At 50.7% G+C, this 25,755-nt stretch overlaps 1 protein-coding gene across 3 annotated transcripts in view; it reads right to left on the bottom strand.

Moving 5' to 3' along the window:
* Window positions 1-10,837: 10,837 nt before the first annotated feature.
* LOC118591797 (kremen protein 1) overlaps window positions 10,838-25,755 on the bottom strand; it is a 259,224-nt gene continuing 244,306 nt past the window's right edge. For 2 of the 3 annotated variants that reach the window (XM_036200171.1, XM_036200173.1), the window contains 4 exons: window positions 21,358-21,690; window positions 18,974-19,183; window positions 17,377-17,461; window positions 10,838-14,386 (listed from right to left, as the gene is read on the bottom strand). In XM_036200171.1, coding sequence (XP_036056064.1) covers window positions 14,218-14,386; window positions 17,377-17,461; window positions 18,974-19,183; window positions 21,358-21,690 — 797 coding nt within the window. In that variant the 3' untranslated portion in view covers window positions 10,838-14,217. The remainder of the gene's footprint in view (window positions 14,387-17,376; window positions 17,462-18,973; window positions 19,184-21,357; window positions 21,691-25,755) is intronic. The other variant, XM_036200172.1, reaches the window with a different exon arrangement.

The raw sequence follows: 25,755 nt of genomic DNA, 5'->3' as shown, positions 1-25,755 counted from the left end.
GAGGACCAGGATTTGGAACTGGAACACCGGTTTCGGGGATCTGACACCTTCTCTGGCCTCCTGCACGCATGTGGTGTACAAAAGCTCACCAAGGCTCTCACACACATACAAACATAAATAAATGTTTTTTTATTTATTTATGTATATGAGTGCTTTATCTGCATGTATACCTTTATGTCAGACAGGGCATCAGATCCCACTATAGATGTTGTGAGCCACCATGTGGTTGCTGGGAATTGAACTCAGGACCCCTGGAAGAACAGCCAGTGCTCTTAACCTCTGAGCCATCTCTCCAGCCCCATAAGTTTTTGTTTTGTTTTTTAAGAGACAGAAACTGGCAGGGCGGTGGTGGCACACATCTTTAGTCCTGGCACTCAGGAGGCAGAGGCGGGTAGATCTCTGTGTGTTCAAGGCCAGCCTGGTCTACAGAACCAGTTCCAGGATAGCCAGGGCTGTTACACAGAGAAACCCTGTCTTGAAAAAGCAAATGAGGGGTTGGGGATTTAGCTCAGTGGTAGAGTGCTTGCCTAGCTAGTCGATCATCAGCTCCACATACCAAAAAAAAAAAAAAGCAAATGAGAGAGAGAGAGAGAGAGAGAGAGAGAGAGAGAGAGAGAGAGAGAGACTATATGGCACACACACACTGTTATGTGATGTTGATGGGGACACACACGTGATCATGATGGGGACCTAGTCTAGTCGGTTAACTTCAAGGCGACACCGAGTTTCATGGATAAGGATGGTTGATCCCACCACATGCCTGCTGATGACTGGGCTCCTTTGATGAGCAGAAAGGTGCCTTTCCTGGCTCCAAGGAGATGCACAGGGGTACGTATGTCTTGCCCTGGCCTCATCCTTGGCCTCTGTGATGCCAACCCCTCTTCTCCATCATGCTTTCAGTGTGGCCTGGACTGGAACCATGAAGGAAAGGAATCCCACCCCACCCCACCCCACCCACCCCCGGCTCTTTTCTGTAGGGCATTTGTTACAGGGACATAAGAGTAACTGACATTAGGGGAGTGTGTGTGTGTGTGTGTGTGTGTGTGTACGAACCATTTTCCTCTTCCAAGTGTGAGAGGCTCTGTCACCGTTGGAGGGAAAAGTGTAAGCGCAGTGTCCAGGGTTGGGATCCAGAGGCCAAGAAACTCATGACTTCAGTGCAGGAGGCAGGGTCCGGTGTCGAAGCTGAGGTCCAGAGCGCACGTCTCCTCACTATCTCAGATCTCACCACAGGGAGGCACTAGTGAGCAAGGCTGGGCAGGCAAGGGCTCCTTCAGCAGGGCTGAGGCTTGTCAGAGCTGTGCAGGCCGGGAGCCCAGCACCCAGCCTCGGCCTGTCTGTTTGCCCTGGGGCCTTGAAGGAACTGGGAGCCGTTCAAGTTGTTCTGTGTTTGTGCCCTTAATCCAGTGGTTCTCAACCTGTGAGTCGCGACCCCTTCGGCAATCTCCAAAACATACAAGTAGCAAAACTACGGTTATGAAGCAGTAACAAAAATAATTGTATGGTTTGGGGGTCACCACAACATGAGGAACCGTATTAAAGGGATGCAGTGTTAGGAAGGTTGAGAGTCACTGCCTTAACGGAAACAAGAGACAATGGAATCCGCTGAAGGAAGAAGGCCGCAAGGCAGAGTTCACTGAGTCCCTGAAATGAAGGGCCGGCGACACTCACACAGCTGTGGGCCTCGGGGGGGGGCTCAGATGGGGGGGCTCAGATGGCAGAGTGCTTGTTGAGCAAGCATGGGAATCTGAGTTCCACTCCCAGCATCCACATGAAAAAGCCTATAGTCCCAGGGCTGGGAGGTGAAGGCAGGAACACCCTCTGCTGGCCAGCTCCAGGCCCAGTGAGAGACTGTCTCAAAGAATAAGGCGGAGGGGGTCAGGGGACAGCTCAGCAGGTGAAGGTGACTGCTGCCAAGTCTGACAACCTGAGTTCTAGGACCCACACTGGAAGAGAGGACCAACACACTCAAGTGGTCCTCTGACCTCCATATGTGTGCATGGCCTAACACACACACACACACACACACACACACACACACACCACACAGACACACACCATACACAGACACATATAGGCACACACACATACAGACACACACACACACAGACATAACATACACACAGACATACACACAGTTAGACATACATAGGCATGCACACACACAGACATACACACATACATATGTACATACACACAAATATATGCAAATGCACATGCAAACATATATATATATACACATACATGCATAGGAATGCATAGTCATACACACACACACACATACACACACACACACACACACACACACACACACACACACACACACACACACACACACACCCTATATTGAGTGTACTGAGGGGACATCAGCCACAGACAGGAACCAAGTCAGGAGTTTTTTTTGGTTTGTTTGTTTGTTTGTTTGTTTGTTTATTTTTTGAGACAGGGTTTCTCTGTGTGGCTTTGTGCCTTTCCTAGAACTCACTCTGTAGACCAGGCTGGCCTCGAACTCACAAAGATCCCCCTGGCTTTACCTCGTGAGTGCTGGGATTAAAGGCATGTGCCACCACCGCCTGGCAAGAGTTCTTCTCCAAGAAGCACACCACCCTCATGTGTGTGTTGTTGGTTGTCATTTGATATGAGGCCATGTCCACACAAAGGTGTGTTCATCGAAAGTCCCTGTGAGGTCTGGTTTGTGACTCAGCTCTGATTGGCAGACTAGGGACCACTGGCTGGGCATGGTGGTGTTTGTCTGTAATCCCAGTTCTCAAGAGGTAGAGATAAGAGGATCAGGTTTAAGGCCAACCTCAGCTATACAGCAAGTTCAAGGCCAGCCTGGGCTGCAGGAGATCATTTTTCAAAACAAAACAAAATCAACCAATCAAATCACAAGAATAGGGAGTATGGGTCTTCTCCTGACTTTGATCCTTAGTTACTGCAAAAAACCATTAAAATGTGTTAAGAATGCATAGGCTAAGGCTGGAGAGATGGCTCAGCAGTTAGGAGCATAGATGCTCTTCCAGAGGACCCAGTTTCAATTCCCAGCACCCTCATGACAGCTCACAACTGTCAGTAACTCCAGTTTCAGGACACCCTGATACCCTCACACAAACATACAGGCAAAACACCACATGAAATTAATCTCTCTCTCTCTCTCTCTCTAAATATATATATTTTAAACACACACAAATACATACATACATATATATATATATGTTTAAAAAGACTAGGCATGGTAGCACATGCCTTTAATTCCAGCACTAAGGAGGCTGAGGCAGGTGAATGTCTGTGAGTTGGAGGCCAGCCTGGTCTACAGAGCGAGATCCAGGACAGCCAACACTACACAGAGAAACGCTGTCTTGGAAACAAACACTAAAACAAAAAAGGCACAGGCCAGTCAGTGACTGAGCTAAATATGAGGTGCTCCATTTTGTTTACTAACGATCTTGCTATGTAGCATAGGCTGGGTTTGAACTCATGATCCTCTTTCTCGGCATCCCTGCTGCAGGGGTTTCTGGAGCACCACCATATGGTGCTGTGCTCCACTTATTTAATAATGGGAGAGTGGAGTTGAAGGTAACTTGGCTGAGGTCTGGGAACTAGGGGCAGCAGAGCCTGCCTTGAGCCTTGGTCAGGTCATGTTTTCTCTGGTAGGAAATCCCTGGTTTCCTTGGCAAAGGAAGGTCATTTGACATCAAGCCACGCCCTGCACGCTGTTGCTTCCTGCAGTCCCACTTGGTAGACCCCGTGTCTCCAAATAATATACGACGCCAACTGGGAGTGTTTCTGGGACAGAGGGTCCACTGACATGGAGGGGTTCTTGTGGCCCATCCTGGCCAACCAAGGCCACCCTCCTTGCCTCACTCACTTGCAGAAGAAAGGCAAGCAAGCTCCTAAGACTGGAGGGGTCTCCTGGTGGGAAGGGTTTTAAGCCAGGGCTTGGCTGGGAGGCTTTGGGGGCGGGTCCAATCCATGAGCGTTACAGAGGAGACAAAGACTTGTGGAGGTTGGGAAACTGGTTCTAATGAAAAGAACCTGGGCTCTGGAAAACACTGTGAGGGCGGCCAGCTGTCCTGGATCTGGGCTCCTTCCTTGGAGCTGGGGGTGGGGCAGGAACAGACAACCCCAGAAGCCAGCTGCCCTCCCCTGCTGGGCAGACCAGACTGAGGGAGGAGGATGTGCTCTCTCAGGCCAGAATGCTGCATGGGGTGTGTGTGGGTCCCCAGCCCGGTCCCCTCTGCTCCCCCACCCCCTCTCCTTCCCTTTTCCCACACTCCAGACTCATCCATGCTGTCTCTCAGGAAAGCAAGCTGGCTGTGTCGAGTGCTTCATGGATGAGTTATTTAAACTCGGAACCACATTTCTTCTATCTGAGTCGAGGCAGAAACCAGACCTAATCCATACAGTTGCTGTGGGGATTAAGAAGATAGTGAGCGAGTGAAGGCCTGTGGGCAGACACCTGCTATTGTGCATGGTCCCTAAGCAAAGGGCTGTCACGTTTTTTTTTCATTGTTGGGGGTGGGGATCAAGGTAGTATCTGATGACATTGTCCAAGTTTTGAAAAATTGGTTTCTCGTTCAATTTGTTTTTGCTAGGCAGTGGTGGTGCACACCTTTAATTCCAGCTCTTGGGAGGCAGAGGCAGGCGGATCTTTGTGAATTTGAGGCCAGCCTGGGCTACGGAGTGAGTTCCAGGACAGCCAGGGCTACACAGAAACCCTGTCTCAAAAAACAACCAAGCAAACTACTGAACAACAGGCTGGCAAGTTGGCTCAGTAGGTAAATGTAGAAAACCAATGAAATCCTGAGGGACTGTGTGTTGCTGACAGTCATGTCAGGGCCCCCAGTGCCTTAGTTCCACAGGAAAGGAAAAGGTTTTCATGGGTGAGGAGGCTCAGAGGGATGGCAAAGCTTTCCTTGGGTCCGAGTATGAAAGTTGATACTGTGCGAAGAAAACGTCCATGTAGCTTTCTCCACCGGGATGTTTATGGCCCGAAGACGGTCCGTACAGAGACTGCTCCTACTGAGCGGAGCTGAACCTGCCTCCTTATCCAGTGTTTATGATAACCCTACCTCCTTGTTTATCTGTATGTAATAGCGCCATTTCTTTGTCCAGCTGTATGGGATAACTCTGCCTCCTTTTCAAATGTATAGAATAAACATGCTGAGCTTTGCTGCGGCTTTCCCAGCAGAGAGCCCAGTCCCGTGTGTGTTCATGTGTCGTGTGTTCAACACCCCTGTCACAGTTCTGGGACCCAAGCTGTGCAGGAAGGCAAGTGAAAGGGAGCATTTGTCGTGAAAGCCTGGTGACCTAGATTCAACACCCAGAATCCACATAAAAGTGGGAGAGCCAACTACAGAGTTGTCTGCTGACCTCCCCATGTGCACTGTAGGATGTGCGCCACCCCCAACCCCATAATATTAAGTGTTTCTTAAAGTTTGAAATATAGTAAATAATGAAATGTTTAGTATGTGGGTACTTAGTAAATAGCTTGCCAAGGCCCGTGTGTAAATGGTTTGTAGGATCCATGACTACTACCATTGTTGCTGTTACCCAATTTGTCATGGCTTACTGAGGAAATAAATCACAAGCCTGAAGTCTATGGAGGGCTTCCTGATGTCTGTACCTCCAGGGCTGTCATGCAAACTTCTGTGGGTGGCATCATTTGGGGGAGGGGGCTGCATACATTCATTTGATTCTTTAAAAATAATGTATATTGTTGTTTTGCGTGTATGTTTGTCTATGCACCACATGTGTGCACATCTGTCTGCTGAAGCTGCTGGGAATTGAACCCAGGTCCTCTGCAAGAGCTGCCAGTGCTCTTAACTGCTGAGCCATCTCTCCATCTCTCACCTGATTCTTAAAGGAGTGTATGTCCTCAAATAGAGGAACAGGAATAGGTAAGATTACTTCTTTGTCCCAGCCCACACTCTTCCTGGGCCTTCTGGACACATCTGTGATGAGCTATTGGAGACTCCTCTGCTCAGTGAGGGGGAGCCGTAGCACAGCAGGAGGGAGGTGCTCCAGTTTTGGAGCTGTTGGACCTTGCCTGAATCCTGCATCCAGGCCATGACCTCCCCTGCTTGACCCCTTCTCTGAGATTGCTGTTTTCCTCTGGTTAATCTGCTAGTGCAACCAGGGGCTTTCTTGCCAGGCATCCTCTTGCAGTACCATTGTGTTGAAACTCTTTGTGGAGATCCCTGACGCATCCCCATGATGCTCAAGGAAGGCAGGGCAACCTGGAAGTCCAACTACTTGCAACTTTTGGATGACAGCTCAACATGTTTTCATTGTGGGAGCAGACAGTTTGGGCTCCCGGTAAGCCTGCAGACCTGCATGTTGGCTGTGGTGCCAACAGGCAACAAGGCCACCAGGAACAACTGGAAACCAACTCAGCTGTGGAGGCACTGGCCACGTATCCAGAGGACATAGGCTTGGTGCTCACAAGGAGGACCTCACCGAGGTCAGGGACCTGCTGCAGCCCACGCTGGTGCCATCACCCCATGTAAGGTCACTGTACCACCCCAGAACACTGGTCTTTCTTCTAGGCTTTAGGCATCAAACTAAAATCCCAGGGTACCACTGACATTCAGAGAGATGTGCAGCTGGTGAAGACCAGAGGTGAAGGAGGTGGGAGCCAGTGAAGTCCCACTGCTGCACTCGGCAAAAATCTTCCTTTTCTCCTTCGGGCTGATCACCCAGCAGGTGTTGGACACCGGCAGCATCTACAGCCCCACAGCACTTGACATCACCGAGCAGACTCTGCACGCACTTCCTGGAGGCTGTTCAGAGCGTGGACAGTGTTTTCAGACTCATTACCCAGTCATTGCCTCAGAACCATATTCTCTCATCAATGCATACAACTGGGTCCTGGCTTTGCTGACACAGAGGACAGCTTCCCACTTGCTGAAAAGGTCCCGCCAAGACTTCTTAGCTGATACATCTGCCCCTGTGGCTACTGCCACCACGGCTGTTCCTGCTGCTGCTGTGGCCTCAGCCAAGGAAGAGTCGGAGGAATCAGAAAAGGATGTGGATTTCATCTCTTCTCCAAAGCAGCCAACTCAGTCAGCTTTATATGAGAAGCATGGAGAAAAAGGCTTACTTCTCTTAAAAAAAATTCCTATAACGACTGAGGAAAAATGATAGTCTTCTACAGTCCCAAGGCAGGCTGGATGATTCCTGGCATCCCACCTCAGACCTCAAGGAACACTTGTCAGCAGAAAATGACCGTTCTAGTGGCTGGTGGACTTTGGCTGGATAGGCATGTTTTGTTTTGTCTGGTTCAGCACTAGAGTCTTGGGACTGCCAGGTGGTGGTGGCACACGCCTTTAATCCCAGCACTTGGGAGGCAGAGGCAGGTGGATCTCTGTGAGTTCAAGGCGCCAGCCTGGGCTAAAGAGTGAGTTCTAGGAAAGGCACAAAGCTACACAGAGAAACCCTGTTCTGTCTTGAGAAACCAAAAAAAAAAAAAAAAAAAGACTCTTGGGACCTTTGAAAGACCTCAAGCTCATAGGTCATCTTGACCAGTGATAAAATGCCAAACAAACAAACAAACAAACAAACAAAAGAAGAAGGATCTAGTGATGCCTGTGAAGGGCTTGGCACAGCATCAGAGCCACAGTAAGTACTTAGGGAGCGGGAGTTATCTGCGCCATTGTTAGCCCCTGCATGTCCAGCAGCGTCTCTCAGCTCACACAAGCCCTTAAAACACTGCCCCTGTACTGGGCTAAATCGGAGGTCTGAATATTCCTTACAGTCTCCTCCACTTAACAAGACATAATGCCACGATCAGCACATGAAGCAGTGTCCCTGACCATGCTGTTTAGTGGCTGGAATTAACAGTGGTAGCGACTCCGTTCCTGGCTGTGAGCGGAGAGGGTTCTGTGGCTTTGCTCCTGCAAAAGCCTGTGTAATTTAGACCTTTCTGTGTTCTCCTGAGGACCTCCAGCCTCCAATCTCCTCGTCAACCTTCTGAAGTCCTTCCTCCCGAACCCCAGCCCCCAGCCCAGGCCCCACAGGGCTGACAGGTTCACTTCCCAGGGTGTCCTCGCAGCAGGCTGTCCTGGAGATGGGATTCCATATCCAATCCATTGTCCACTTCCCGTAGCAGGTGTAGGCTCATTCTGTGGGGGCCTGGAAGCTCTGAGAGCAGCTGGGGACCAGAAATGACTTCTGGCTGCAGGCAAGTGCTGCTGTGCTTGAAGTTGATGTATTCTATAGCTGACATAGTCTATCCCCAAAGTGTCCCCTTCAGCTGAGCAAAAACATACCCCTGTGGGGACCCAACACTGCCATGGAGGAACAAAGGCGTCTCAGTTCTCCGAGCCCCAGAGTCTGCCTACAGCCTCAACACACATGGCCCACTTGGGAGAGGATATGGCCATGTGACTCACAAGCCTGGAGACAAGGTCACCTTTGTCCAGCCTTTCCCCTACACGGGAAAAGCCTTTGACTGCAGGACAAAGGATGGAGCTGGAGCCGCCCTGGTGATGGATCAGAGGCTGTGGGGATGTGTGACACGTCAGGTCAAGGTCAGGTGGCCCCAAACTCTATTCCAATGGGCTTGGGGGTCTCTTCCTGTTGTCTCATAACCCAAAGTGGGTTCTTTGGGCAGGACAGTAGCACATTCTGGTCTCGTTTATTTATTACTCTGTTGTTGCCCAGTGTGTCTGAAATCTATCAGCAAGGCAGCCCCACATGTTCTCACCAGCCATTTCCTGCCATTACAAATATTCTCCTCATGGAAGGACAGTGGTTCTCGGAAAACAGGAAAGCTCAGAAGAGATAAACACTCCAGCTGAGCTGGCCTTCCAGGGTGTGGTCACACAAAGGTGGTAGAAGTGTCCCCACTGGGACAGGATCAGGAGAGGGCACTGATTCTAGAGAAGTCTCTGGAAACACCTGCTGTATTGCTCACATCTTACCATACTCCTCTGTCCTGTGATGCGTCTCAGGCTGGAAGTCTCTGCAGCTGAGTAACAATCGACCCCTGTCCCATTGGTAGACAAAGTGGGGACTGCAGTTTGCACAGCGGGCTGTGTGGCTAATTCCTTCCAGAACTGACTAGTAAAAGTTCCCAAGTGGATGAAGCAGTGTCATACATGATGGGCACTTCTCAGAGGAAGCTGGTATGACAGATCTGGGACTGGGCTAGGGTCTTGCATTTTGACCAGGGGTCCTGGACACCATTCTGATGGCTAGCCACCTCTCAGGTGGTTGGTGGTGGGATTCTTTGGCTGGACTGGCCTGTGCCCCAGAAAATCTTGCTGGGCCAGGGAGACTCAATCCAGCCAAATCAACTCCCGAGACTCTAGAGTTGGGACTCAAAGGAGCAGTAAGCCTCAGGCAGTCCACCTCAACAGGCAGGCTGGCCTTGCTGGTAGGCCCCTTGGCTTATGGGAAAGCCCTGACCCATCTTGGTCCCTTCTCAGTTCTCTCTCCTGCCTCAGTGTCTTAACACTGTCCCTGCAGCTTTCTGGGGCCACCTCCCACACTCACCCAAGGACATTAGGGTATTAGCACAGAAGGTGCTCTTCAGACCAGAGTCTTGCGGGGTCTCAGGCCATCTGTCCAATGCCCAATAACCCTGCCTTGATGGCCCACACTGACATAACTGGACTCCGACCACGTCAAACTCATCAGAGTTTTATGATACCTGTGACTTACCTGTCTTTATCACAGGGTGGCTCTTCTTCCTGCCCAGACACCAAGCTCACATACCTGTTTTCTTAACCCCTAGGTATATTCTAGAATAAAAGCAACAGCTACCATTTAACTAATGATGTGCAGTAGGTAATGAGACCTACAACCCAATGTACTGGGCACAGAGGCCCCATGGTAGGAGGGGTCTGAATGGAACCTGAGCTCTCAGGTCTAAGCATGTGCCCTGACCTATGGGTGTGGTCAGCCTTCCTGCCTCGGTGCTGGGGTGGGGCCTCCTCAGGCCCTGACATCTCTTGCCTGGATCTGTATCTTCAGCCTGCCTTTGGCCTCTTCACTCTAATCTGACTTTTCTGGAGGCAAAGAGGAGCTCTGTCTAAGCTGGGAGTCTGATGTTACTGGAGGAGCCCTTCAATGTCCTGCTTTACTCTTCCTGGCCCCAGCTGAAGGATGGGAGGATCGGAACCCTGGCCGGCTGACTACAGTTCTGTGCTCCAACTACGAACCCACACTGAGACTTCTTTTCTTTGTTGGCACAGGAGGGACCATGGCAAAGGGTTGCCTACTTAAGGAGAGGGTTGAAAAGGCATGGTAGTTCAGTTACTGGGGAGGCTGAGATGGGAGGAATGCTCGAACTTAGGAGTTTGTGGCCAACATGAGCAGCACAAAAAAAACACCAAAAACCAAAAAACAAAAACAAAACAAAACAAAAAAACCCAAAAAACCAGACCAGCAACAGAGAGAATGGGGCAGAGGAGTGGAGAGAAGCACAGGTTACTCTGGGAACCAGCCCAGTTCTTCCTGGGATAGTTACACAGTCTCTCCATCAGGCTGCCATCATCTGGGTGACGGCTATTTCCAGGTGGGGAAGTGGGGGTTGGGTACCACAGTTGAGTAGGCTGAGGCAATCAGACTGCATGTGGAGTTGATCTGGAGTCCTGGTCTGTAAAGCTTGCCAGCTCTACCTCAGCTGTGTCAAGCAATGACAAGACCGTGAAAGCCAGAGACCACTAGGAGAAAGGCAGACGAGGCCAGGCCCAGTGCCTGGGAGGGCACTGCACTTTGCTGTGGGCCTGACTCCTGGGATGCCGCTGTAAAAATGACAGCCTAGGGCCCACCACTGTTTCTACAACAATGAGAATATTTATTTTCTTCAAACAGTAAAAATAACATTTTTCTCTCTTTTGTAAAAGTTAAGTACCATCACATTCCATTTTCTTAAATAACAAAATCCTAAAAATATATATTAAATTGTATACAGTGTGTCACACTTCATTTTATATTTTAAAATACATGATGTTTCTATTTTATTCTCAAAGTTGCATATTAAGAGCATATTTACAAATAAAGCCTGTTGTCCAAAGTCAGATCCCTGCTGGAGGGTGAGTTTGGAAATGGGAAGATCTTGGTGCCATGAGGGTGGCAGGGATGGCAGCTTCCTGTGCAGGCAAGAAAGGATCCCTTGCACACTTTCCTCTGACATGAGAGATTCACCTCCCACTATCCCCCTCACCCACTCAGCCTTAGCCAGTGTGCTCAGCTCCAACACGGCCAGACAGCAGCCTGTGTGAAGCCCCGGGTTCTGTTGGCAGACAGGGTGGGGGTGTGGCTGGCAGGTCTGACAAGTCCCCCCCCTCCGACCAGAGCAGCTGGGCTGAGAGGCCTGGAGGTAGGGTGGGGGCAGTAAACAAAGGCAGGAGGGGACAAGTGGAGGGGGGTCAGTTCCCAAAGTAGGCATCAGACACCAAACAGGAGATTCCAAACCCCAGAGGAGCCCCAGAGGTAACCATGGAGGACTGTGGAGTGAGGAGCTGGCCTGGGAGGCCTAGTGTGGGCCCTGCAGCTGGGCCAGAGTCTGGGAGGCCATCCGCTTCTAAGTGCTCTTGAAGGTGAAGTGTGGACTGTCCCCGCGGTTGGCAACAGCTGTGCATGTCCTGTGGTGTCTGACCGGTGGCTGAGGAGGAAGGTCAGGTGGGGTCCCGCCTGGGCTGATACCGGGACATGGGGTAGCACCTGGCCCAGGCACATCCCATGGGCTGGCTCGCGGGCCAGGACGGCTGCACCGCCAGAGCTTTGATCTTCGAGAGCTTTTGGCTGAGGAGTCTGAAAATGTGAAGCCAGAGCCCACATTTTGAGAAGTCTGAGAGGTCTGGTCACCTTGCTCACTCCAGGCGGCCTCAGCCCTGTCCTTGCTGACGTGGGGGAAGGCACAGGCTTCTTTCCTATTCCGTCTACTTTTTAAGCAGTGAGACCAGTGGAGAACACAGGTGCCTGTGCCTCCATCTCTGAGGGGCCAAGCACAGACTTTCCTGTTGCTGTTCTCCTCAGGCAGCCTCCACCCACCTCAACTCAAAACCCCCTGCCCCCAGCACACCATGGGCCACCCACCCCTCGGTGTTTGCCAGCCGACTGGTAAACATGCTGCTCCAGGTTCTAACAGACTGTGGCTGCCATTTCTAGACGTTTGGCCTAGGTGATTTACAGCCCTTCCCTTCCCACTACCTCACGTTGTCTTAAGTGGGTTTGTGTTTCCTGGGGCTGCTCCCCAGAGAGGAAGTGGATGCTGGAATGCTGGGCTGTGCCTAGACCAGCAGCAAGAGGAGTGTGGGCACGTCCACTGCCCTTCCCGAGGACACCCATGAAGGGCAGCTGAGCCGGACCTGCCACCGCTGGGGCATGGCTTCCTGTGCCGGAGATGTGAAGAGGCAGCTGAGCGGTGGCCTGAAGAAGCCTGGTCCTGGCCAGCTGAACCTTCCCTGGGAGGGAGCCCACATCCTCTGGGTGCTGTGCACATGGTGCCCTGTGACTCATACTTGTTCTCAGAGGGGATCCCACAAACGCCAGCAACAGCCTGGAATGGAACCTGCTCCTGGCAGTCTATTTCCAGGGTGGTGAGCCTGTCTTCAGACCCAGGAGCCTGCAGCTTTTCCAGACCAAATGAGAAGATGCCCCCCAGCAGCTCTGTACCCCCTGCAGGCCTCCCATGGGAGCTGGCCAGCACCCTGGCCCACTGGAGAGACACTGTTTGCTTCCCTGGTTGCCTCTCTACCACCAACTGGTCAGTGCCTCTCCCTGAGGATGCTTCCTGATGGTCCCTACAGTCCTCTGTCTTGGGAGCAGCCAGCTCCTGATGGGTCACCCGAACGCTACACAAGCCCCAACGGCAGTGGCTTAAAGACGCAGGGCAAGTAAGCACAGTGGCCCAGGAGGGCCCCAAGCGACCAGAGGTCTGCAAGCACCAGAGTGCTGGCCAGACAGCCATTCGCTGACCAAGGTCCACCTTCAGGGCACAGCCTGTTCCTCTCAGCGGCTGCTGACAAAGGCCACTTCCAGACTGCTGGACTTCTGCATCAGGGATGGCCCTTCCTCTCACAACCGGCGGCCACTGCAGCTGGGACTCTCAATCTTCCAGCCTCTCCTGGGAAGATCTCCAGTTCCCAAGCCCTGCCTTTTCCTTTTGCCAACTTCTGTTGTCTGCCTCCTTGTCTAAGGGACAAAGTGATGGGGCACGACAGGAGCCCGTACTCTACCTACTCTGTCCCCATGACAAGGGATAAAGGACATAGCTCTTGGGAGTTCGGAGCTTCTTTTCAACTGATGTAGGACCCACAGGTCTGCTGTCTCATTGTGGAATGCTGCCCACAGGCTGCGCTACAGTCTTTCCCTCTCTCCCTTTTGGCAGTACTGGCATTGACCCTAGGGCCTCATGCATGCAAGGCAAGCTCTCTATCTGTGAGCTACAGCCTTCAAACTCCTGAACTAGGAGATGGCTGAGAGGGCAGAGAGACAGGCCGAGTTCAGATTCCACAGGACTGTGAACTGCCTGGGGCCAGGCTAGGTAAGTCTAGTATACAAGACGTTTACTGTGTCTGCTCCATGGACAAACAGATGGATTTTTTTGTTTTTTATGTTCAACCCTTCAGGTCAGTGAGTATTGGAAAGAATCCTCTATAAAGAAGACATCTACTGTGAACCTGTTCTCAGTCCCCTCTGACTAGATGAGGCACATCTTAGTGGGCATCAGAGAAAAAGCTACAGGGCCAGTACAGAGCACTGGGCCTCTGTGCACTCTGAGGCGCTAATGTCCCGGAGACCACACTTGGCAGGGAGGCCAGCCTTTAAGAAAACCTGAGAATTTCTTCCGTCTGGCTCTGTTCCAAACTGTAAAGACCAGGGGAAACTGATCCAAACATGGACAAAATAGAGAAGAAGCAAGAAAAACTCATCACACACTAACTACCCACCACCCAACAGTCTTCTGGAATCAGGTCCAGCTGTGTCCTGTCAGCTCAGCCCGGTCTTAGCATCCCCAGTGGAGACAGGGTTGCAGGCTGGGTGCTGGGCCGAGAGGGTCTAGCTTAAGTGCAAGTGATGGAGATGGACTCCAGGCTACATTGCCCCTGCAACAGGGTGCCCCTTCCCAGTCTGTAGAAGGGTGGCCCCATGAGACCTAGGTGAATGGAGAGGCAGGAAGTTCTTAGAGGGGAACTATGGGGGAAGGGACCCCCAGCAACCTGGAGCTCAGAGAGGAGCCTCCTGTCTGGGTGCAATGAGGCTTTAGTCGCTCACAAGGGGATTCCGGTCATCTTGCTGGCTCTGGCCCTTAAGCTTCTTCTTAAAGATAGAGATTGTAGTGGAAGGTTCATAGAAAATGGTCCAGATCTCCCCAGAAGCCCCTGGTTGACGACAGTCCCTAAGGTCTCCGGAAGCAGGAACACGATGAGACCTGTCAAATGAAAATAATTTTTCAAGTAGATCTGAACAAAACACTTCCATCACCACCTCAGGAGGCACCTGTACCTGTGAGGCACAGCCTGGGAAGGATGCTGGCTGCCTTAAGGAGTTAAGGACAAAGACTATCATGGTGGTGCACGCCTTTGATCCCAGCACTGGGGTGGGGGGGGGGAGGTAGAGGCAGGCGGATCTCTGTGAGTTCGAGGCCAGCCTGGTCTACAGACTGAGTTCCAGGATAGCCAGGACTACACAGAGAAACCCTGTCTCAAAAAACAGAACAAAACAAAACAGTTAAGGAAGAAATGTGGCCTGTGGGAATGGGCCTTGAGGCAGGACAGTCCTCATGGTAACAAGGGACTTTGTGTCAAAATAATTCAAAGCTGGAAAAGGCTGTTTGGAGAGATTATGAATTTTCAAATATTCTTTTTCTTGTTCTCTTCCTCTTCTCCCGCCCCTCCCCCCATAAAAGAATACCTTCTAGAAATACCACTTACCTAGAAGCCCACCTGCCTTAAACAGGGGAAGGGAAGCTCCCAGTTTGAAGCACAGAGCTCTGACTTACAGCCCTAGTCCTGGCCCTCCCTTCTCTTCCCCTCCTGACAGGCAGGGAAGCTGTGGGGGCTCCAGTGTAGAGAGGAGTGAGGTGTGCGCTCTGGGGCTCAGCCCTGCTATGAGACACTGGGCCCTCTAGCTATTGCAGTGACACACAGACAGGACTTAGCCCCGAGAGACTGATAATAGAATGTGAACTATGACATTTAACGCATACCTGAAGGTACAGGTTCTACACCAGCGAGGTCAGCCAACCACAGATGAAAATCCTTGAAACAAGCTTAGCCTGTGCTGACATCCAGACTTTACTCCTCGATTCCCTAACAACTACTTTGCAGTGCCACCGTTAGGAACTGTGAGCAGTGCAGAGATGCACTGGAGTCTACACTGTGTGGGAAGACATGAGTCATGAATCATCTTACAGCCTTTTACATAAGGAGCTTGAAAACCCAAGATTTGGCATCCACATGGTGTTCTGAAACTAATTCTCAATAGATATCAAGATAAGACACTCTCCCCCACATCTCACTCTTTCTGTGCACACACATTTGTGTGTGTGTGTGTGTGTGTGTGTGTGTGTGTGTGTGTGTGTGTATGTGTGTCTGCTTGTCTGTCTGTCTGAAAGGTGAGCTCAGTAGACAACAGTAAGGATATCCTTTCTACTGGAAAAGTTCAGAGAGGAGATGGGTAAGGTCACTGGTGTGGCCACAGCTGGCTTCCATGTGTAAACGTTTGTAGCAGAGGGCAGATGAGGCCAGGAGGGGCTCTTAGCAGAACTCGGAATTCAGGAAGGCCTTAAGTGGGAACCAGAGAAAAGATAACTGGGAATCTAGAGAAATCGAGAACTCTACTACACACAAGCAGCACTATCCCTGGAAGGCAGAACACACAGGAGACAACTTTCTTCAGTTTTGCTAGAACTAAATGATAAAGCCTTTATCCTTTAGTTAAAAAAACCATGAAGACAGGTTTTACTTTTTGCTTTATTTGAGACAGTGTCACTTTGTAGCCCTGGCTGGCCTGGTGTTTATTACATAGACCAGGCTGGCCTCAAACTTGTGGCAATACCCGTCTCTGCCTCCTGAGAGCTGAGATCACAGGCGTGAGCCACTGTACCCAGCAGAAATTGGGTCTTGATAAGTTGCTCACATTGGCCTCAGTCATAATTCTCCTGCTTCAGCTTTCTAAGTGGCCAGGACTACAGGTGCCTGGCTTAAATAAATGTTCAAAAATAATTTTTAGGGTGATGAGTGTACTTACTGGCCACCTGGGGATGAGACAGAGTTTGGGCATATACAGGCCAACAGAGCCCCAGACACCAACAGGGGGCACAGAGACCAGGGAGGCACATGGGGCCCGTGGCCCAGGAATAAAACAGGGCCTGGGCCTGTGCAAGGCCTAGGGTGCTAGGCCTCAAGCACTAGAGTGCACCAACAACACAAGGCATCAGTACTGCTCTCAGCCTAGATCAGAGGACATCTCTATAGCAAACAGGGATAAATGCAGAGGCCCATGGCTGGTCAAATGCTGAGAACAGTGATTGCTGAGAGCTCAGCCTAAAAATGATACCACTCCCATCCCCTCCAAAGGCCAGGAACACTATGAAAAGGAGGAGGAAATAACGTAAGAGCCGGGTGATATGAAATGCTGTCTTATGGGTTGACACGGCTTTGGCACTCAGGAGTTTGTGTAGCTGTGGCTGCACACATAAGGTCTGTATAACAGGTAAGGGAGGGGCGAGGGCTACAGGCTCACCCAGGAGAGCTAGAGGCAGCCAAGGGCTGGTGAGGAAGTCATTGTCTGCAGGATGTCGCCCCAGCATGAGGAGCTGCTCAGGCCCCAGTGCAGGGCTCTCTCTATTCCACGCCCATGTGGGCGGCCCTGCCTGAGCCCTGTGGGCCATAAAGTAAAATGAGAACAAAGCAGAAAGACATGAGGGTGGCTTGGGGCTTGGGAGGGGTGATGGAGAAGAGAGCCATGGGGGTGACTGTGATCAGAATATATTATATATATACATGTATGGAACTGTCAAAGAATAAATTAATAAAAATTATTAAGCGCTAGTTGAAATTCTCTTCCTAAGACTTTTTTAGTTTCTAGAGGCATTAAGAAAAATGCACATGACTGTCCGTCCTAGGAAGCTTGACTTAAACACAAACCTCTTCAAGGGAACAGCACAAGACCCCAAGCAGACAATTGCTGTTTCCTATGCAGAATGGTTCCCATCCTTCCTGAAGCTGAATCTACTAGACACAAAATTCCTCCACCTCAGTGTTATTTGTCCTGTTGTCTGCTTCCTTGTACCACCTGGGACTCGGCCTCTGGAACCATGCTCTCTTTACAACTGTACCCAGACAAATGAAGAAACGACAGGGAAAGAACTGCTGAGCCCCCTTACCCCCCACACCCCCCAACTTCCCTTGTACTCACTTAAATGTGACATGCAAAAGGATCTTTGCAACAATGGCTGTGACCGTGAGGATGAGGAGGGTGGCTAGGCCATATACGGTCCATCCTGCAAGTACAAAGAGAACTTACCAGCTTTGTCTGTCTTCATTTGCCAAAGGAGATCGGCAGTGGGGGTGGTGGGGGTGGGGGGGTGAGGGTGCAGAACTGGCTCTGTGGACTCTGACTCCCTGTGGGTGGAGCAGCCAGCAGACCTGGCAGTGGGAGTAACTAGAGCTAGGCTGAGCATGGAACTTTCTTATGACTTTGCCTTGTTCTGAAACTCCCTCTGGAAAATTCCAAACACTAGACTCAGAGTCAACAGGGGTGTGCTGAATCTGTCTGCCACTAGAACTCATCAGTTACCCAGAAGTCTTTGAGTCCTAGTTTTCTCATCTGAGCAATGAGAAGTGTGACCTATGAAATCCTACTGGACCCCACAGCCACAGGATGTGGGGCTGGAGAGGGAGCTCCCTGACCTTTTATGGTGAGATCTCCAGAGGCCAGGGAGCAGTGTCAAGACCTCAAGACCAATAGATGGCAGTCCTCTTCAGTGCCCCTGCTCATCCGGAACCACATCCTCAACAGAAAAGGAGGGAGGGCATCTGCAGCCCACCACACTAGCTTAGCCACAGAAGATCATGGCCCATGGTCTCTCCTGCATGGCTTCTCTTCACAGCTTTAGTACTCCTGACCTCTGACAGTGTTTCTGGTGTCCTTCTTCCCACTGGGAACCCATAGGGAACATGCACAGCATTGTCCTAGCATTCTGGGCATTTCACTCTGCAGAAGAGGAGGAATGTCTGGCCTTATGCTGCCCACAACTTGGAGACTGGACTCGTGTGTCCAGACAAAAGAAGGGCAGGGGTTTATCTGGTTCAGTGTATGGTCCAGTGTTTAGTATCACTGAAGGAATTCTGTATCTTTTGGTTTTATTTTTTTTCCCCTCCCTTTTGGTGCATGGTCTATGGCTAAGCCACCTCCAGCCTGTATGTACCTTTTGAATCAACGTATTTGAGGAGCTAGACCCTGGGGCTCTGTGGGGGGCCATCCCCCCGCGCCCCCGCACTCTTGAGCAGGAGCAGCAGGAAATATTAGATAGAAAAATAGCTAGAAAGAGACAGACAGAAAACACAGGATAGCCTTGGGAGGGCCTGGGTCCTAATCCATCAGGCCCTGACTGTCTCTGCCAAAGGGCTTTTAAAGGAATGCCAAGGGGTGGAGGAAAAGACCCCTGTCCTCTCAGCACAGCCAAGTGCAGACTATCCCAGACACCTGGTGACCATGCATGTGGTCAAGCCATCCCCTAATGAACCCTGCTGTGTAAAGCAAGCTCCGATCTCACTAGGAAACCAACAGGACTCAGCATGACTTTTTAAGTGATGAAGAGTCCAGCTTAGCTGCTAGTCACAGGTACCAAAGGCACACAGAATCCATCTTTGGTAAGGAACTAAATTGATGAGAGCATTTCTCTCAAAGGCCATGCAGACTAGAGGTTGCAGAGCCAATATCCCAACCTGTGTCTGAAGGAGAAGCACCCACAAGCACCTTTGTTTCTGGAAGTGTTGAGAGAGAGAACTACCTTCCACTCTGTGGCCGCTGGCCCCAACCGATGGCGCCCAGGAATGGCTACCTGGGACAGTCTGCGGTGGGTGGCTGGGGCTGGTGGTGATGACATACAGGACTTTGGAAGAGTGGGCAGCGCTGACGCTGAGGTTGGCTTGTTCGGTGATCACCTCTGCCAGCGTCTGGTTGACTGCAGGCCTCCCCTGTGGTGGTTCTTCCTTGGTGGCTAGAAGATCAAAAGAATTGACCAGAGAAAGCCAAGGAAGGCAGCAGGAAGGGCACTGCTCTGACTAGGATGAGGCCTTTTCTGTCTCTGTGTGTGAAAGAATGTTCTGCGTGTGTGTGGGTCCATGCATGTAAGATGCACGCACATGTGAAGGCACAAGGGTGATGTTGGGAATCATCTCTGAACACTCTCCCATGTTCCAAGGAGGCAGAGTCTCAAACAAACGCAGGGCTCCCCAGTATGGCGGGTCTCGATAGCCTGTTCTGAGGACCCCATCTCTACCTCCCAAGGCTGGCATTACAGGCGGGCCACCACACCCACTCAGCATTTACGTGCATTCTGTGGGGAGGGTCATGCTTGCTCAGCACCTAACCACTGAACCACTTCCCTCTTTTTTTGAGACAGGGTCTCATATAGCCCAGGCTGGCCTCCAGCTATGTAGTTAAGGATGGCCCTGAACTCTTTTTTTTTTTTTTTTTTTGGTTTTTCAAGACAGGGTTTCTCTGTGTAGTTTTGGAGCCTTTCCTGGATCTCGAATTGTAGCCCAGGCTGACCTTGAACTCAGAGAGATCTGCCTTCTTCTGCCTCCCTAGTGCTGGGATTAAAGGCATGGGCCACCACTGCCTGGAGGCCCTGAACTCTTAATCTTCCTGCCTCTACCACCCAAAGCTGGCGTTTGAGGCATGCTCTGACTCAAGTCTGCACGCTGTCTCCTCTGCTGGCCACTGGTGGCAAAGCACGGCCTGTCAGGCTAGGTCTGGCTCTGCAGGGCGAAAGGCAGAGACTGCTCTCCTGGGCACGGAAGAAGCTGCTGCCTCGGCTCCCTTTGGCTCTGCAGTACCTCCTTGTAAGGGCAGACCCGGTCCCACCTGTTCACTAGTCTGCCCCACTCCCTATAGCCCTAACTTCTTTTGGGTTGTGCAGTCCAATACCTGTGCTTCTCAGGGGCTAGCAAAGGCTCATGTTTGCACACATGTGTTCATATCAGAGGGGCAGAGTGTATGTCTCTGAGGAAAGATGTAAACTAGTCTGTGGGACTGCCTGGGATGTTTAGAAGAAGTACGATGGGTAAAGTGACCACTTAAGAGTCTTTCAATTCTGCCAGCCACCTCCTTTTATCTATCCATGTAGCTTGTCTACAAAGCTGCCACTAAAACTACTAAAATCAGCCTGGAGAGATGGTTCAATGACTGCTTTATCAGAGGACCTGAGTTTGGTTCCCAGCACCTATGTAAGGCAGTTCACAACTGCCTGCCTATACCTCTAGCTCCTGGTGATCTGATGCCCTCTTCTGGCCCCTGAAGCACCCACACATGTGCCTATACTCACATAGACATAAATACAATGTAAAATAAACAAAACTATTAAAATAGGAAAAATAAATATAAACCAATTATGCACTAGAAGGTGGGGAGTTTGTACACTGGAAGGTGGGGAGTTGTACACTGGAAGGTGGGAGTTGTGCACTGGAAGGTGGGAGTTGTGCACTGGAAGGTGGGGAGTTGTGCACTGGAAGGTGGGAGTTATGCACTGGAAGGTGGGGAGTTGTGCACTGGAAGGTGGGAGTTGGGCACTGGAAGGTGGGAGTTGGGCACTGGAAGGTGGGAGTTGTGCACTGGAAGGTGGGGAGTTGTGCACTGGAAGGTGGGAGTTGTGCACTGGAAGGTGGGGAGTTGTGCACTGGAAGGTGGGAGTTGTGCACTGGAAGGTGGGGAGTTGTACACTGGAAGGTGGGAGTTGGGCACTGGAAGGTGGGAGTTGGGCACTGGAAGGTGGGGAGTTGTGCACTGGAAGGTGGGAGTTGTGCACTGGAAGGTGGGGAGTTGGGCACTGGAAGGTGGGGAGTTGTGCACTGGAAGGTGGGGAGTTGGGCACTGGAAGGTGGGAGTTGTGCACTGGAAGGTGGGGAGTTGGGCACTGGAAGGTGGGGAGTTGGGCACTGGAAGGTGGGGAGTTGGGCACTGGAAGGTGGGAGTTGGGCACTGGAAGGTGGGAGTTGGGCACTGGAAGGTGGGAGTTGTGTGATGGTAAGTGGGGATGAGCCAATGTTGAAACCATCTGCAGGTGAGTCAGCAGGTCCAAGTGTGCCCCAAAAGAACCACTTTAGGCTTGAAAACCCTAGGAAGGAAGAGGAGGCCGAGGCACCTATGTACCCAGAGACAAGAATGTCTTACCTTGGTATAAGACAGCAAATCCCTGGGCCTGATTGATGCGATCAGAGAAGAAATACAAAATGACAAAATCCAGGGAGATATTAAAGGACAAAGGCGGGTGGTTCCTTCCATTGAAACGGACCAGGACTCGGTGGGTATAGCCATCCAGCAGCTCCACCATGTCTGCAGAATCCCTGATATCAAATAAGGTGAAGTTGAAATGGATGTGAGAGGCTCCTGGAACCCGGATAGTCCAATAGCAGACCCGCCCAGTGGCGTAGGTGTCAGGGAAGTCAGGCGAGTAGACCACGGCGGCCATGGCTGAGTAGTTTCCACCGCAGGCGCCCACAAGAGCTGCACAAGAGAAAACAGTGGGCCTGAGTCTCGGCCTTGGGCTCCTCTCTAATTCGGGCACAAACTCCTAAGAAATGTGATCCTGTTAGGAACATTGTTTCCAGCTACAAAACCAGACCATCTAGGGTTTTAGGTAGATCAAATCACAAAAGGAATCACTTACACCCTGAACTAATGACTGTATAGACTATTTGGTTTCCCCCGGAGACCTTACACTTAGTGCTCGGAAGAGCAGCCTACACTGGGGTCTGGCTGGAGTCAGACAGTCTGGATTCAGGACCAGCAGAGCCATGTGATCCTAGAGGCTGCACTTTATTCCCAGGCCTCTCACTGGTGTCTCCACTTTAGGGCCACCACCTGCTCCTGTCTCCCATGACAGTGAGAGGACATGAGCTAATGTGCATGAAAACACTGGGTCCTCCTGGCAGAGGAGGGGCTTTTGAAGACTGAAGTCATACAGGAAAGTGCCGTGCTCTCATGAGAGGTCCACAAGGAGTTCTGGACTGGAAGAACTGGCAGAAGAGCCCTGCAGGGGAGCACTAGCCTAGTGTGTGCAACTATGGGCTGGATCCCCAAAAGCACCCAAGAGGAAGGAGAGAGGTAATACCAGATTCATGATATTCTTCTGTATCAGCCATGGTTTCCTGGACTCGTTTTTGATTGTCAGGCCCTTAGAAGGTGACACAGCTACTTTCTGTCTTACGTAATTACCGCCTTGGAAATGAAAGACTTCAGGAGGGGGGTGTAGGAATAGGATTTAAAAGAAAGTTTATTTTTCAGTGCTGAGATGGAACCCAGGGCCATGAGTATGCTCAGCAAGTGCTCTTCCACTGAGCTACATCTCCAGTAGGCGTTAGGGGATTTCTTCTCTGTTTAGCATAAAGCAATAAAAATATGCTGCTTTGCTGGTCCTGGTGGTGTAGGCCTGTAGCTCTAACACTGAGGAGGCTGAGGTCAGAGGATGGTCAGTTCGAGAGCCTGTCTCAAAACACCAGAGGCTGGCAAGAGCTCAGTGGTAGCTCCCTTGACTAGCATGTGAGTCCCTGGGGTTGATCTCTAGCACTGGGAAAGACAAACAAAGCAAGCTGCTTTCTCATCCTAGTGATGAGAAAGCTCAAAATCAGAAGGCAAGGTCTCAAGACAACCAAGGAAATTTAACACTAACAAGTATGAATTGGGCCACAGAAAGGGGAGAGGGGACCACCACAGAGCACATAGACCGCTGCAGCTAAAACCGTAGAGGTTCCTAGGGCTGTGTCAGCCTGACTTCTCCACTGAGGACACTAAGAGCCTGTGATACAGGGATGTTTGCATTTACCTGCCAGATCTTCTGCACAGGCCTCCTAGTGCTGGCAGTAGTGGCCAGCGTTCCCCTTGGTGGCACAGGTGTGCAGGAGGCGATAGGCTGCTGCTAAGGGGCAAGTCTGGAGCACCTCCTACTCCCTGGGCCTTCTTCTCAAGGGAAGCAAAGCCTCCAGTTGCTGGGAGAGGGCAGTTAACCCACTGCTCCCAGGGCCATTGGAGAGAGGCGGAGTGAAACCTGACTGTGTCTGGGGAGGAAGGAGATTACTTTCTTAGTAACAAGGCAAAGGACTTGTTACTGGGAGAAGAGACAAAGCAAAAGACCTCAGTCACTGGTTGCCTTAAGGCCTCCTTGGGAGAGACCAGGATTTTCTACCAAGTTCCACCAAAGAAGTAGTGTATGGCTGCCAGGGGAGCGGGGGCTGGTGAACCACTGAATCACCTTGCTCTTGTGGCTAGTAGCATGTCCTAAGCTGAAGATAGGCGGGGGAACCAGCAACCCCCATGCCTTCCCACACAGCACCAAATAACAGACAATGGCTGTCTCCCACAGGGGCAGGACACAAAAGGACCTACTCAAGGCCGAGAGTGGAACAGGACACTAAAAACCCACTATCTACACTAAGCACAACTTCAGGGGTCTGAGGGAACCTGAAGGGCACCAAAGGGAAGGACAGAAAAACAGCCCAAACCTAGCTCAGCTTCTGACAGACCCAGCCTAGTTTCCAAACTGAGCAGGCTGCCCAAGTGTAAATGCTATTTACTTAAGCATCTACCATTCTACCTGCAGTGTGTGGCAGAATACCACAGCGCACGCATAAAAGCAAGACAAAATAGGGGAAGATTCATTGCCAAGATATAAAGCAATCCTCTGAACAAGATTCACGAGTGACCCAGATGCCGGAGCTACCAGACACGGAGGTTACATAATGAATACGGTACCGTTTCAGTGAGAAGGACAGAGCACTGGAACAGACCGGAAGTCTCGGGGGAGACGTGGAAACTACAGTGAGAGTCAAATGCACCAGGCATGGGACTCCAAGACTGAAATTGTAGCACTTAGAAGGCAGGCAGGAGGATTCGAAATTTAAGGCCAGCCTTGACTGTCTCAAAAAACCCAAGGAATCAACTGCTGGGACTGGAGAGATGGCTCAGCAGTTATGAGTGCACTCTACTCATACAAAGGACCCAAGTTTAGTTCTTAGCACCCATGTCAGATGGCTCATAACTGCCTGTAAATCTAGCTCCAGTGGACCTGAAGCCCTCTTCTGGTCTCTACTGGTATTGTACTCATGTACACACACACACACACACACACACACACACCCCTAAAAATAAAGACAAAATTAAAAACCAACCAACCAACCAACCAAACAACCAAACAAGCTAGCAAAATGAGGCCAGTGGTGGCGCACACCTTTAATCCCAGCACTTGGGAGGCAGAGGCAGGTGGATCTCTGTGAGTCTGAGGCCAACCTGGTCTACAAAGTGAGTTCTGGGACAGCCTAGGACAGCTAAAACCCTGCCCTGAAAAACCAAAAAATCAAACCAAACAAAACCAAAACAACAACAACAACAACAGCAACAAACCACCTCTAAACCAAAAACAGAAACAAAAAAATCCAAACCAAATCAAACAAACAAAAAGCCCAGAGTCTCTCTCCCTCTCTCCCAATAAAGCTCTAGAAAGGTATTAAAAAAACAAACAAACAAACAAACAAAAAACCCCCAGAGTCAATCGTAAATGCTAGAAAAAAAAATTACACACCATCAGTGATGGAGCAGTCCTTTGATTTACCTACACGCTGAGTGCAGCTGAGGAAGACCCAATAAAGACACATCAATAACACGTAGGATCCAAAGTGCGACAGAGGAAACAGACGAGAAGAACAGAGCATCCAACCTCTGAAGACGGAGTTGGCAGTGGTAAGAATGCCAACCTGCTGTGTGTGTGAGCGCACACAGGCCGGAAGCATGGCTTCCAGGGACCAGGAAAGAGTAATAATCGGGCACACTGGGCATCACTGACCACTGACGTAAAGCAGAAAACTGGATCAGTTATTACAATCTATTTATTTTATTATTGTTATTAAAAGGGATCCTAGCTGCTAAAAAGAATTAAAGCTGGTAAACTTGAGTTTGAATCTTGGCTCTGGTACTTCTAATTGAGGTAACTGACTTTATTTTTGGAGTTTCTTCGTGTTTGTTTGTTTGTTTGTTTGAGACAGGATCCTACTGTGCAGCTGAGGCAAGCTTAGAGGTAAACACACTATACAGACAATATCCAAGTTAGAACCTGCAAGCAATTGGCTATAAGCTGGGCTGGGCTGGACAGATATGCTATACGATGACTGAACTGTGTCCCCCAAAAGGATGGATTCAGTTCCTATTACTAGGGTCTTTACACATGGTTAAGATGGTGTCATATGGTTAGAGAGGGTTTGAAGTCGAGTGGCCAGAGCCTTCATGAGACACACAGGAACAGATACACAGGGTGGGATGATGGTAACGTTCAGGAATATAGAGGGAGTGGGCGAAGCAGCTGGAATCCAATGGATGCCAGAGAGAGCTGGTGATCCTCTGAATCTTCAGTGTTCCCTATAGGCTCATGTTTTGATCTGCTGTCCTCAGCTGGCTGTGCTATCTGGGAAGGCTGTGGCACATTTAGGGGACAGGCCTAGCTAGGTCACTAGGGGTGGGCAGATGGCTCTGGTAACTTCGATGGTTCGTGGTCTACCACCATGCAAACTGTCTGTCCCTCAT

This window comes from Onychomys torridus, chromosome 10 (assembly GCF_903995425.1).
Source record: "Onychomys torridus chromosome 10, mOncTor1.1, whole genome shotgun sequence".
Taxonomy (NCBI): Eukaryota; Metazoa; Chordata; class Mammalia; order Rodentia; family Cricetidae; genus Onychomys; species Onychomys torridus.
This window is presented reverse-complemented; position numbering and strand designations above follow the sequence as displayed.